This window comes from Hyperolius riggenbachi, chromosome 8, assembly GCF_040937935.1.
Source record: "Hyperolius riggenbachi isolate aHypRig1 chromosome 8, aHypRig1.pri, whole genome shotgun sequence".
Lineage (NCBI taxonomy): Eukaryota > Metazoa > Chordata > Amphibia > Anura > Hyperoliidae > Hyperolius > Hyperolius riggenbachi.
Genome location: NC_090653.1, coordinates 89,102,704 through 89,117,096, shown reverse-complemented (window position 1 = coordinate 89,117,096; position 14,393 = coordinate 89,102,704). Strand labels below are relative to the sequence as shown.

Sequence of the window (14,393 nt, the reverse complement as noted above, 5' to 3'; positions counted from 1 at the left end):
AGATCCTCTGTAAGGGCTTGTTCACACTTTGGCTATCATTCATGAAAGTGCTGTCGGTATGGAGAATCAGTACGGGAAAACACTGCTGGCGGTGTTTTAGACTTCTGGTTGGGCATTCATAAAAAAGTATCCATGTGCGGTAGCAGTGCGGAGATTCCCCAAACTAGGCTGGTGGTAGGCAGGCGGTAGGCTTGCGGAGACACGGAAGCTGCCGAGTTGATACATTTCTCCGTGTTCCGCTCTGCTGCAGCTGCCTGGGAGGTCTGTGTGTCTCCATTCACTTACATTGGTATCGCCACATCAGAGGGAGCGGTACTTCCCGACCTCACACCACTTGCGGTGATCTTTTTGAATTAACATTTTGCTGCATTTGTTCCGATAATCACCACACAAGGCGGTGATTTATCACTCTGCTCGGTAGTGTCATTTTTTCATGCGGAAAGAGCCTTTATGAATGCTGACTTTGCTAAGTGGTCGGTAAAGTCAGCTGTTTTAAGCATTTCCGCATGCGGAAATGCTTTATGAATGATAGCCTATGAGCATTTTTTTTTTTTTAACCTCCCTGGCGGTCTATTAGGAACCGCCAGGGGGCAGCGCAACACTATTTTTAAAAAAAAAAAAAATTATATCATGTAGCGAGCCTAGGGCTCGCTACATGATAGCCGCTGTACAGCGGCATCCCCCCGCCTGCTTCGATCGCCTCCGGCGATCTTTGATCAGGAAATCCCGTTCATGGCGACGGGGCGGGATGACGTCACTGACGTCATGACGTCTAAGGGAGTCCCAATCCACCCCTCAGCGCTGCCTGGCACCGATTGGCCAGGCAGCGCACGGGGTCTGGGGGGGGGGGGGCGGCGCGACGAACAGCGGCGATCGAGCGCGGAGCGGCGGCGATCGGAATGCACACGCAGCTAGCAGAGTGCTAGCTGCGTGTTGCAAAAAAAAAGTAAGTAAATCAGCCAAGCAGGGCCTGAGAAATCCTCCTGCGCGGCATAGCCCGAGCTCAGCTCGGGCTTACTGCCATGGAGGTTAAGCACTGGTGATTTTGGAAATCACTCTAAAAGAGCGTGTGCAATTATTTCCTATCAAGAGTGTTCATACTTGGGCGATCCGCTTTCTATTAAATCGCAAACACAGCTCCTGTACCATTTTCTGAGCATTTGTTTTCAATAGAAAGTATCGGGAAATCGCAAAGCGCTCGTAAAAGCGCTTTGAATAGCGATTTCCTGAGCGCTTTTATGAATACATTGTATTTATTCATTTCCAGGTCAAAAAAAGTGGGAAAAATCGCTCCACAACAGCGATTTTCAAAGCGCAAGGAAAAGCACTTTTAAAATCACTAACCAAATCGCTCAGCGCTTGCGATTTGTAATGTGAACAAGGCCTAAGAGCTCCCAGTAATTTAAGCCAATCAGCACAGGAGCAGTGGGGCCGAGCGCTCCCCCTGCCAGAACAGTTCTACTGTAATACTGCGCAGGCGCAGAACGCTCCAGGCGACGCAGTAAGCCCCGACTCTCAAAGTTACCGGTAGCCCGTTTGGAGCACCCAGGAGGCAGATGACGGCGCGATCAGGCCAAAGTGGGCTCGAGGAAGCCCCAGGTATGTATAAAAGATGTTTTTTTGTTTTATGTCAGGTTCTCTTTAACCAATTGTTCAACTAAAATCAGATGAGCCTTGTATAATGGTTCAGCTTTCACTTCATTCTAATTCTGGCACTAGTCTACTGTAGTGGACTCAGCAGTAAACCTCATAGGGAAATTCCACCAATGTGATTGGGTGGACAGCACCCTCTCGGACTACTAGGTTTAATAGGTTGCAGTAAAATATGCCTACACTATTTGGCCAATCACAACGCTTTGTGCTGTAAGAGGGTGCTGTGATTGGTAGACTGTTCCCTATAAGGTTTCCTGCTGGGTCCCCTAAAGTAGACTAGCTGCCCGATTCATAAAGAACAAAAATCTACAGAAATGTTGTTTTGTAGAAGTGACCTGCTGAACACTATTGATTTACATTCTGGATTTGCACCTAAACAAGCATAAAATGTCATAACAAACACCTACTTAAAGAGAACCCAAGGTGTGTTTAAAGAATGTTATCTGCATACAGAGGCTGGATCTGCCTATACAGCCCAGCCTCTGTTGCTATCCCAAACCCCCCTAAGGTCCCCCTGCACTCTGCAATCCCTCATAAATCACAGCCGTGCTGTGAGGCTGTGTTTACATCTGTAGTGTCAGTCTCAGCTGCTCCCCCACCTCCTGCATAGCTCCGATCCCTGCCCCCGTCCCTTCCCTCCAATCAGCAGGGAGGGAAGGGATGCAGGCGGGGACCGGAGTTCTGCAGGAGGCGGGGAGAGCAGCAGACTGACACTATAGAGATAAGCACAGCCAGCTCTGACAAGCTGTTTGTCAGCAGCGTGGCTGTGATTTATGAGGGATTGCAGAGTGCAGGGGGACCTTAGGGGGGTTTGGGATAGCAACAGAGGCTGGGCTGTATAGGCAGATCCAGCCTCTGTATGCAGATAATATTCTTCAAACCCACCTCGGGTTCTCTTTAAAGGGCTCTATTCATAAAAAAGTTGTGGCGAAAAAACTCCTGGAGGGAAAATACCGCAGCGGTATTTTAGACTTCTGGGTGGTCATTCAAAAAAAATGTTGCCAGCTGCGAATCAAGTGCGGAGATCTCCCGCTGAAGGCTGGCGGTAAGCTGTCGGAAGGCATGCGGAAACACTTCAGCCAGCAGAGTCCCTCCGTGCACTGCTCTCTCTGGGAGGTCTGTCCCATTCACTTGTATGTAATACGCAAAATCAGAGGAAGCGGTATTTCCCGTCCACATACCGCTTCCTCTAAACTTTATGAATGGCCATTTTGTTACTTTTTTCTAGATAAATCTAGAAAAACACTGGAGAGGGCGGAAATTTCTCGCTCTGCTGGGGGATTGTAGATTTTCATGCGGGAACAGCTTTTATGAATGCCCACTTTGCTAAATGGACGGGAAAATCTGCTGTTTTGAGCGGAAAACTTGCGGTAACCTTTTATGAATAGAGCCCATAGTGTGAAATTCGATTTGTCAGTGAATGGATACACCTACTGGAATTAGTGGGGGCTGAACTTTAATCTTTTCACAAGGCCAATCAGATTTAAAGAGAACCTGAAGAAAGAGGTATATGGAGGCTGCCATATTTATTTCCATTTAAGCAATACCAGTTGCATGGCTATCCTCCTGATCCTCTGTCTCTAAAACTTTTAGCCATAGCCCCTGAACAAGCATGCAGCAGATCAGGTGTTTCTGACATTATTGTCAGATCTGACAAGATTAGCTGCATGCTTGTTTCTGGTGGGATTCAGACACTACTGCAGCCAAATAGATCAGCATTGCTGCCAGGCAACTGGTATTGTGTAAAAGGAAATACATATGGCAGCCTCTATATACTTCTGGCTTCATGTTCCCTTTAAAGGTCTGATGAGCTTGGACAAGCACTCAGGTAGCCAATCAGGAGCATTCCGGATGTGATTGGCCCTGTGCGAAGTTTCTGTGCAGCTCCACTAATTCCAGATCCTACAGAGCCAATTAATTCACCGATTTTTGAGCAAATTTCTGCGCACACTCAGATGATATAGCCAGAAGCCCACTGGGAATGCAACAATGAGGTTTTACAGGAGATATGAAGCTGCTAAACCCAGAAGAGTCTATGGCAGGACATGTTGATACTTGTAGTTCTTAGGTGGCTTCCGTCCAATCAGCGCCACGTCAGAGGACGCTAGACACGTATGGCGACACCCTCCCGCCCCCCACACACGGATTGTAGCTACGGGCGGACGCCACTTACCTGGCCACAATCACGCTGTATTTGGAGGAAGTGAAGACTCAGAGAAGTGCTGGGATGGAGACCAGAACGAATTTCCCCCCGGAGGATGCTGGTTACTGTAGTCTTGCCCGGCTTAGCTAGCTATCAGGTCGGAGCTGAAGGTGACTACATTTCCCAGAACCAACTCTGCTTAACCACGTGATCAGTTATCGCCAGTCAGAGGCAGCGCAAAGATAACATTCTCTTAGCAGTACAGTATTTAGTGTCCGCAAGATTGGTTCCTGTCAGTGGAGACACCGAGACGGTGGTGTGACATTCTGTTTAGGCAGCTCTGTGTTATGTAACAAATGCGCATTGAGGACGTTTAATTTATTTTACCTTTCAGTTGCTATACATATTACCGAAGATATTTGTACTAATGGTGCTGGTTTATTTAAATGGAACCCAAGGTGAGAACAATATGGAGGCTGCCATATTTATTTCCTTTTAAAGAGAATCTGTACTCTAATATTCTTACACTAAAAAGCATACCATTCTATTCCTTATTTTCTCCTGTGCCCCTCTGTGCTGTTTCTGCCACTCTCTGCTGCAATCCTGGCTTGTAATTAACAGTTTTAGGCAGTGTTTACAAACAAACTAACCAGCTCCTAATAGGCTCACATATACAGAGTGTGTGAGTCATTCAGTGTGCAGGGGGCCTGCAGAGGGTGTGTATCGCTTCTACCAATCACAAGCAGCCCTGCACATTCCACACATTCAAAGCCTTAGCCAGACAAACAGGACAGAGGAAAGATACATTGATTTATTACAGAGACAGTGTAATTAGGAAAGGCTGCAGTAAGCCCCAGCACATTAGAACAGGCATAGGAACTTATAGGATAGAAGAACTAAGGGCTCTTTTCCACTATGAAATGCGATCACGATTGCGATCGCGATTCCGATCGCAATCGCGTTTCAATTTCCACCATGCGATTGCGATTGAGCTACTATACTCATTATAGTCCAGCTCAATCGCATACAAAACGCGGCAGGACGACGATTGCGCTTTGACCAAAATCGCATCGCAATCGGATCGCACTAATGGAAATTGCTGCTGCAGTTTCCATTAGTTTAATGTACCTTGCGATTTGCGATCAGAAGCAAATCGCAAATCGCAGGCTAGTGGAAAAAGGCCCTAAGGCTGAAAAAATTGTTACAGAGTCTCTTTAAGCAATACTAGTCGCCTGGCTACCCTGCTGGTCTTCTGCCTCTAATACTTTCAACCATAGACCCTAAACAAGCATATGCAGCATAAGGGGGGGGGGGGGGGGGGTTTCTGACAATAATTCAATTCACTACTGCAGCCAAGTAGATCAGCAGGACTGCCAGGCAACTAATATTGTTTAAAAGGACATGAATATGGCAGCCTCCATATCACTCACCTCAGGTTCACTTTAAGGGGACACACATTGCTGCTTCCTGCTTGGTATCACTAATATGTAAGAAATAGGAGAACCAGCAGGAAACACTATCTCCGCTACTAACCCAATATGTTTAGTAATGGCCGGTTCACACGGATGCATGCACTTTGTGTACCGTTGCCACGGCGCTCGACTTTTAAACACTGCACTTTCAAGAGAATGGGCATCGCTAGTACCGTCGTTTGCGCAAATGCTGCATTTGTATACTTATCTTTGCCTTGAGCCCAGGGTTACTTACTGCTGCGCCTCTGTCTTCCCCCTGCTGGGATGAAAAACGCTGAAAGCCACCGAAAGCTGTCAAATGCTTTTCTGCATGCCCGTGTGAACTGGCCCTAAAGTTGCATGGGTGGAAGCGGTAGCCAAAGCGGGCATAGCAAGGGTCCTGGTGTGCAATGTTAGTGTGGGACCCCTATTTCTTACAAATTACGGTAGTGGATGTGACCAGTTGCCACCGGCAGGGTCTGGCCATGGGCTATGAGTTTTCTCACTTGGTCCTCTCAAGTAGACTAACGCCGTGCTAAAATCCCAGTGGCGGTTAGATATCAAGATGGAACAAAGAAATCTAAAGTAAATATGAGATTACCAAGAGTGGCCAATACATAATACTTGTTTTAATTTGTTTTAATTGGTTCTTGTGGCCAATGATCCAGTTTTTATTTCTGCTGTACTTGCACCTGTCTGTATAAAATTAGACCTTTTTGCTAAAGTGAAACGGTACTTATGTATTAACCTGTCAACAGTTGATTCATTGCAAATACCTGATTAAGCCGGCAGCACTCACAACCCTCTTCGATGCGTAACTCTAACCTTCTCTCTCGTCTCCCTGACACTATCCTCCCCTCTCTAATGCCGAACACTAACCTCCCCCTTCTGGAGCCTAACACTTACCTCTCTGATGCCGAACATTATGCTGGGAATACACAGCTCAATTCTGAGGCATTTAGATGGCTCGATAGATAATTTCCGACATGTCCGATCTCCAGCCCGATTGTTTCGCCACTTGATTCCGCATTGAGGACAATGCAAAAAGATAACAAAAACTGCAGGAGATAAGAAAATAGCCTGCGGAATGGAGCTGGGAATTGATCGAGCGGGAGAATCGAGCGGCAAAATCAAGCCGTGTATGCCCAGCATTACACTCCCCTCTCTGATGATCTCTGAGATCTTGGGCAAGTCTCCCTAACACTACTACTGCCTATAGAGCGCGCCCTAGTGGCTGCAGCTCTGGCACTTTGAGTCCGCCAGGAGAAAAGCTCGATATAAATGTTTTGTGTTTGTTTGTTTGATGCCTCTCAGCCGTCTGGATCAGCTGTTGGTGCCAAATCTGCAGTGGAGGGGCTAATACGTAGATACCAGTGACACTTTTTAACCGGTTCTGGACCTGCCGTAGTTTTAAACTACGCCACACTTATTAATTCACAATGTAAAAAAAAATGTTTGCAGTAGATATTTTGCTTGTATGATACTAGTTTTGGTGCATTCTCACTGGGTTTGGCCACCCTTCTTCACAAATCTAATGCAATATTGTTCAAGCACATATCACATAAACAGTTCATAGACAATTCTGACCCAATGTATGTAAAACAATCCAAGAATAAAATCCTACACAATCGATTCCCTTTCCATCTAATCCAATCAACTTCTTAACCACTTAAGGACCAGGGGATTTTCTTCTGATCGGTGCTGCGTGGACTCTCCAGCCCACAGCACCGATCAGGAAATAGCCAGCGCGATCAGACTCCCCCCCCCCCCCCCCCCTTTTTTCCCCACTAGGGGGATGTCCTGCTGGGGGGGTCTGATCGCCGCTGGCTACCCGCACTTTCCGGGGGGGGCTCTTCAAAGCCCCCCTCCGCAGCGCTTTCTGCCCTCCCCAGCTTTCCCTCCCTCTCCCTTACCCTCTGAGCGGCGCAGGACGGATATCCGTCCTGCGCCTGATAGGATAGGCTTCTGCCTATCAGATGCCAGTGATCCCCGGCCAATCAGAGGCCGGGGATCACCGATCTACGTCACGGCACTGCTGCCCAGCGCCGTGACGTAGTTTACATTTTGCCGGCGAGCCACGATCGGCGGCTCTCCGGCTGTTCACGGAGACACCCTCCGTGAACTGGCATGGAAAGGCCTCCATGCTATACCACTAATGACCCGCCGACGCCTATCGGCGTTAGGCGGTCGTTAAGTGGTTAAAGTCTTCTTCTGCCAATTGTACATTTCAAATACATTTCAAAGGATGGAAGTAAGTACACCACCATCATGGACACCCGTCAGGGATCACACTCGCCTAATTACACATTATTCCAGGATGCCTTGGTGTCTGGTATCTTTCTTATTCCAGTATCAATCAGCTTGTATGTATAAAAAAAAAAAATTAAATGCACTGCTTTGGCCTTAAAGCGGAACAGAAGATTTTTTTTTAAATAAAGAGTTTCACTTACCTGGGGCTTCTGCCAGCCCCATGCAGCCGCTTTGTGCCTACGCCGTTTCCAAATGATCCTCCGTTCCCCGCCGCAGCTTACTTTTCTTCACGCCGACTTCTAAGTCGACGTCCACTAGCATCCTCATACGTGCTCCCGTGGCCAAGAGCGTCCTGCGCACACGCAGTATGAGAAAATTTCTACTGCGCCTGCACAGTGCCGGGAGCGTAAACGAGGAGGCAGAGGCCAGGGCCGCGCGGGCGCAGTACACAGCAATATCCAGAAGTGAAAGTGAGCCGCAGGGGGGGAACGGAGGATCATTTGGTAACTTTGCGAGCACAGGTCGGCTGCAGGGAGCTGGCAGAAGCCCCAGATAATTTTTAAATCTTCAGTTCTGCTTTAACTTCTTTAAGTTCTCTGTGACCATGTAAATGTACCATTCAACTGCTATCATTTCTGTACTTATGAAACATGGAAATTACCTAATTCATTGGAACTGAAGAAGATTCTCTGAAGAAATGATAAAATGTCTGCTAGGATGTTGATCCAACTGTTCTTTGAAGGGAGGTTTGGGGTCCACACCTTCACGCATTGAAGACCTTCTCCAAAACACACCATTTCTGACCTTCCACCAGGTGCTTTTGTTTTTAACTGGTTGTCATTTCCCAATTCTGACTGAATTGGCAGCACTAGTGCCCCAGGTTTAAATCAGTGAGACACTGGCATTGAAACATTTAAAGGCACAGAATGTGTAAATTGCATTTGCTTTCCAGAATATGCAGGGGCTAAACTAACTATACTTGCTTTGTTCTGCAGGTGTTAGCCCACGCAAAACAGTGGTGCCTTGTGTAGGCATCCCATGCCCCCAAGAAAAGAAAGGGGGGCAGCACTAACAGTGCCCAAAGCACACTCGTTGCCTGAAAGCACCGCAAATGCACCGGGGGAGGGGAGGGGGGGGGGGGTGTTTGAGGAATTCAGACAGCATCCCTTGAATGTTGCCGCCATTGTCCATCAGCATGGAGTAATATATTTAAGCAGCTACTGCAAAATGGTGAGGTGTATTTCCCTTCTCAGCCTCGTGTCCCACTGAGCTGCTCTTAGCCAATCAGTGAGGAGCAGGAATGTGGGAATGGAGATAACAAGCTTCCCTCTCCACGGCAATATACCACAATAGAGCCAGGCTGACTGAGATAAGATTCATTACAGCAGACACATTTATAATTATATTGGAATGCTTGCAATGCAGGCTGACAATGCTGCTTTAAGGGCTCTTTTACACAGATGGCTGAATTGCGCTGCTTCCGGGCTGAAATTTAATGCAGCCAAATGCCAGCGTTTGTATCTCCAGTGTGTCAGCATTTGACACGTGGTTGGTCAAACTACAGCATAGAACCTCCTAATGCCATGTGTGAAGCCAGGTTCCACCTCATTTATCCTGCAACCAGAATGATAATTGATCAGATGGGAACATGTAATCAGATGAGAATGCCAAATCAACATACAACGTGTGTTCGATCTTTTGTTGTCAGCGAGTTCTGACAGATTTCTTGCTCTTTTAACGTTATATATCATTTGTTCATTTGCACATCCATGTGGCAAGCAGGGCCGGCCCTAGGTTTCACAATGCCCCGAGCGAAACTAGACTTTGGTATCCTCACCCAAATTTTGACCGCCACTGCCGGCGAAGATTGCAGTTCTGCTACCTAGAACACTGAGTTATCAGTAGTGGCAGGTGTTAGGTAGCCAGGTATGTCCCTCCAAATATTAGTATCAAATAGATATGACCTAATATTATTAGGTAGCCAGATGTGCACCTAGTATTACAGTAGGTACCCCCCTCAGTATAGATAGCAGATGTATAAATTTCCAGATGTGCCCTGTATTGAGTAGCCTCCTTCCCCCTCCGTATAGGCAGCAGATATAACCACTCACTCAGTATGAAATAGCCCCCCTAAATATAAGCAGCAGATAAACCCCTGCACATGTGCCAGTGGTTGTTCATAATCTAGTGAGATTTGTACTTATTCTTTCACATGAATGATAATTGTTACAACAGACTCACCAGCACAGATTGTTTATTGTGACTGAGAAGCGTTGTTGGTTGTTATCTTTTAATGTTGTGGGATGTTCATTACCAACAAACATTCACTACCATGCTAGTAGCTCACACTGTAGTGGTATATAGTAAATTATTCAGGATACCCACTATTATGGTCATTTTTGCTTGGGCATCATTTTCAGAAACACTTCCTATAGCTATATATTGCTGCACTGTATAGTGGTATGTAAACCCACGCTCCCAGTAATGTTTAGCCTAGGCTGTTTGACTATGCAGAATTCTCTCTCTCTAGTCAGGTGAACCTGGATAGAGCACACATCTCTTTTCTTTTTCTACATGTGTGATACATTTCAGAATGTAAATCGGGATGAGGAAAGGTTTTAGAATGGGCAAACGCTGACTAAATAATTTATAAATCAATATTGGAAAAATAAAATAAGCAATTTCATGAATTATAGTGTTCCTCTATAAGTCATAAGATGCTCGGGTTCTGAGGAAGAGCATATAATATCCAAAAGCCAATCCTAAAACAATACTTGGTCCAAATACTGTAACGTTTTTGAACACATTACATAATGAAGTGCACATTTGTGACACATGACAAAATTAGGCAAAGGATCTTTCAACAAATATAGACGCTTGAGAAGTTACTATTGATGCCTGATCCTGCTCACAATCATGAATGGGTCACCCTTTCTTGGCTGCACTGTCACTGAGAACACTGGGAATTGCAGTCCAATTAGAGTATCTGTGTTACAGCTTTATAAGCTGATATTACTACACATCCCAGAATCCTAGAGAATACTTGCCACAACGTCACTTCCTTTTAAAAGCCTATTTGACTGCAAGGTATGGGCTGAACTGCTTTGTTAGAGGAGCCTTATCTTTGTGTAGTTTATGCATTTGTATGTGTGCTCATACAAAGTGATGCAATGAATATTGTGCTTAGAAATGTTGATTTAGAAATATGCATAGTTGATGCTTTCCAGAGATCATCTAGTAGCTTCCATTTCTGCATGTACAGTTTGATGCTGTAGAGTAGTTTTCATCCCCCTTTTTTTAATTATCGCAATAACAGTTATGATAGGTAGAATATGCAGGTGTGCAATTACAGAGATTACTGCAGAATAATAAATAATTAATTTGCATTCAAACTCTCAGTTAGAAGCAGAAATGAATATGTTTGTGATTTTATAAGGAGTAACAAGTATATCGATAGAATAACTTCATTATACATTTTGTTAATTTTATAGGTTGTTGTTTTTTTAATGCAATGTTGTATGTTTACCATTTGTATTTACATACAGTTAACTTTTTTTTTTTTGTATAAGAAATTGAAATGAAATCCTCACTTCAGGTACAGACATTTTCTTTGTAAGGGAGACGATCAGAGGCAGAGCTTAGGTGTTTTGTGAATGTTTTTTGATTTGTTGTATATTAATGTGCTTTAAAAGTGCTCAATCTGAAGCCCCTTCACCAGTTGTTTCCTCCAGCACAGAATACCAAATATGCAGGCTGTGATCATCTCAGTTTGCACTATCTATACTCCACCCGTTGATGTCTAAACAGTAGGATGATGCTCAGTCAAGCAACAGTGGCTCCCCAGAGCCTAGACCTAAACTCTTGTGCAGGACAGAAATAAAACAGAGAAATGCACCCTGTATGTATTTAGAGAGTTTAGCCTGTCTAATTCTTCCTCATCTATGACTAATCACAACTGTAATTTGATCTCTCAGCTGTGTCAGCTGGCTACCTCGGCAGAGCAGCTAATTTGTAAACACATGATGTTAACCCTATGTCTGCTTCCATGAACACAGGAAGTAGACACACCGCAGATTTAAGGCAGGATTTGTATCAGCTTTAACAAAGAAATTTTCTTTAAAAGTTATTATGCTGTTGCTTATCTTTTAGCGCAGAGAGGAAGTTCTGAGTTCAGGTCTGCTTTAACTCATTCTGCTGAGCTCCTTCAAGTCAGGTGATCACATTTTTAAAACAGGTCTTTAAGTTGCAGAAAGTGAATAGAACATTGTGACATTTGGCCAGTCTGTATACACAGTTACCAGTTTTTTATTATTATTATTATTATTATTTATAAAGGGCTGACATCTTCAACAGGGCTGTATAGAGTACATAGTCTGCCCCTCAGAGGGGCTCACAAGCTAATCCTTACTATGCTTATTGTAGTCAAAGGTCAATTTAGGGGGTATGTCAATTAACTTATCTGTATGGTTTTGAGGATGTTTGAGGAGAACATACAAGCTCTATGCAGATAGTGCCCTGGCTGGGATTCAAACCAGGGACCCAGCGCTGCAAAGCAAGAGTGCTATCCACTACGCCACTGTGCTGCCCATGTATGATCTATTAACATATGAAGATGGAGTTGACTGTGTATTTGTTAAATGATGTTCTGACCAATAATGCAGTTATTTTATTTATTTATTGTATTTATAAAGCGCTAACATATTACGCAGCGCTGTTACTTGTCTTACAATAGTTTTGTCACAGTTTTAAAATACTGGTTTGTAACTTACACTGTTAAAAGGAATGACTTGCGGTACTATTAAACCCCATCTACACAATACAAATTTTTGTGCAATTCGATCAGATCGAATTCAATTGATCAATTGTAATCCTAAAAACCTAAAAATGTCCACAGACTGCTTAGCCATTGTCCCCCTACCCCACCCCCTTTCATGTCCCCCTTTTTCCCCTTGCTTTGGCAATACCTGTACGAATCTTGGTCATGCTAATAAAGCTATCTTTGATTTGATTTGATTAAATCTGACATGTCCGATCGGGATTCGATTCGATAGTGTGATCGAATGTCATTGCAAAACAATGGAAAATTGATCACATTACTAATTGAATCGAATCCCGATCGGACATGTCGGATTTAATCGATCAATCGAATTCTATCCAATCGAATCGCACAAAAAATTGTATCGTGTAGATGGGGCTTTAGTCCTTATATGGCGTAAACGAAGAGTAAGTGAATAAGGACTCTGTGTGCTGAAGTGCTGATAAAATTTGCAGGAGGATTGAATAACGTTTACACAAAGGAGAGAATGGAATGGGGAAATGTTAGTCGATGTGGTGAACATTTTAAAAGCAGATTTTTCAAAGGAGAACATAAACACAGTAGCTAGTTTACTATCACCATAAGCACAAAGTATTATATTAACACTAAATATTAACTGGCAATGCCAATGCAGTAAAACATTCTGATTTAGAGTCATAAGTAAGAAAAGATGAAAAGAACAGATGACATACTACTTGTTTGTATTACAAGGTAATGCACTTTAATTATATTTAGTAAAAGTACAAATCCTGAAAGAAAAAAGGAAGATTGATCTGTTACTTCTATAAATAAATGACTTAGTGACAAAAAAAAAGAGTATCCATTTTAAATAAATGGAGCAATGACAAAAATAGAGATTATCCTGCTGGATATTACAGCGGACCTGAACTCAAAACTTCTTCTCTTCTCTAAAAGATGAGCAACAGCATAATATCCTTTAAAGAAAAATATTTTTTTGTTACAGCCGATACAAATCCTGAAATAAGACTGCCGTGTGTCTACTTCCTGCGTTCATGGAAGCAGACATATTGTTAACATCCTGTGTTTACCTATTCGCTCTCTGCCATGGCAGTCAGCTGATGCAGCGGAGGCATCAAATTACAATTTGTTCTTAGTCACAGATGAGGGGGAATTAGACAGGCTAAGCTTTCTAAATACATACAGGGTGCATTTCTCTATGCTTTCCTTCTGTCCTGTGCAAGAGTTTAGGTCCACTTTAAAGCAGACTTTCTTCTGCTAATGCTAATACTGACCTGAGAGGGATGTGGAGGCTGCTGTATTTGTTTCCTTTTAACCACTTCAGCCTTCAGTGTAGTTTCACCTAATGCATTCGAGCAACTTTCTCCTCCCATTCAATCACCAATAACTTTATCACTACTTATCACACTGAAATGATCTATATCTTGCTTTTTTCTGACACCATTTAGGCTTTCTTTGGGTGGTACATTTTGCTAAGAATTATTTTATTCTAAATCCATTTGAACAGGAAGATTAAGAAAGAAATGGAAAAAATTCATTATTTCTCAGGTTTCAGCCATTATAGTTATATAGTATTTGCCCATTTGTCACGGTTATTACACCATTTAAATTATTTCCCTATCACAATGTATAGCGCCGATATTTTATTTAGAAATAAAGGTGCATTTTTTCAGTTTTGTGTCCATCACTTATTACAAGCCCATAATTTAAAAAATAACAGTAAGGTAACTATTTATGTATTTTTTTCTTATTGTATTTTTTTTTTTTTTTTTTACAAAAAAAATGTTGTGTAGCTATTGGGGAGTGTGGGAGGTAAGGGACTAATTTTAACAGTAAAAAAAAAATGTCATTATCTGGAATTTTTTTATTTCCAGATGTAATTTTACTATTTGGCCACAAGATGCCCTTGGAACTTACTTCTGCATGCATAGTATTACTACGCAAGCGGAAGTAAAGCGTGGATGGGGCAGAAGGGGATTTATGAAAGACAGAGCTATCTTGTTGACCGCATCGGTCTTTTATATGGGGATTAATTCATTGATCTCTGGGCTAAAGGAAGGAGGCGGGATCGCGCGTCCAGCTCAGCGGCAGCAGGGCAGGC

The 14,393-nt window shown here is 43.6% G+C and overlaps 2 protein-coding genes across 5 annotated transcripts in view; one reads left to right on the top strand and one right to left on the bottom strand.

The window, feature by feature from the left end:
* Positions 1 to 3,597, bottom strand: part of LOC137529023 (oocyte zinc finger protein XlCOF8.4-like) — a 37,015-nt gene extending 33,418 nt beyond the window's left edge. The window contains exon 1 of the mRNA XM_068250893.1: positions 3,577 to 3,597. The gene's annotated coding sequence lies outside the window, so the exon portion shown is untranslated. The remainder of the gene's footprint in view (positions 1 to 3,576) is intronic.
* A 304-nt stretch (positions 3,598 to 3,901) lies between these two features.
* The window catches only part of LOC137529021 (gastrula zinc finger protein XlCGF53.1-like), a 40,087-nt gene continuing 29,595 nt past the window's right edge, over positions 3,902 to 14,393 (top strand). For 2 of the 4 annotated variants that reach the window (XM_068250890.1, XM_068250889.1), the window contains exon 1: positions 3,902 to 3,966. In XM_068250890.1, coding sequence (XP_068106991.1) covers positions 3,912 to 3,966 — 55 coding nt within the window. In that variant the 5' untranslated portion in view covers positions 3,902 to 3,911. Of the gene's footprint in view, positions 3,967 to 10,566; positions 10,585 to 11,689; positions 11,711 to 14,393 lie in introns of those variants that run through there. The other 2 variants (XM_068250891.1, XM_068250892.1) reach the window with 2 other exon arrangements.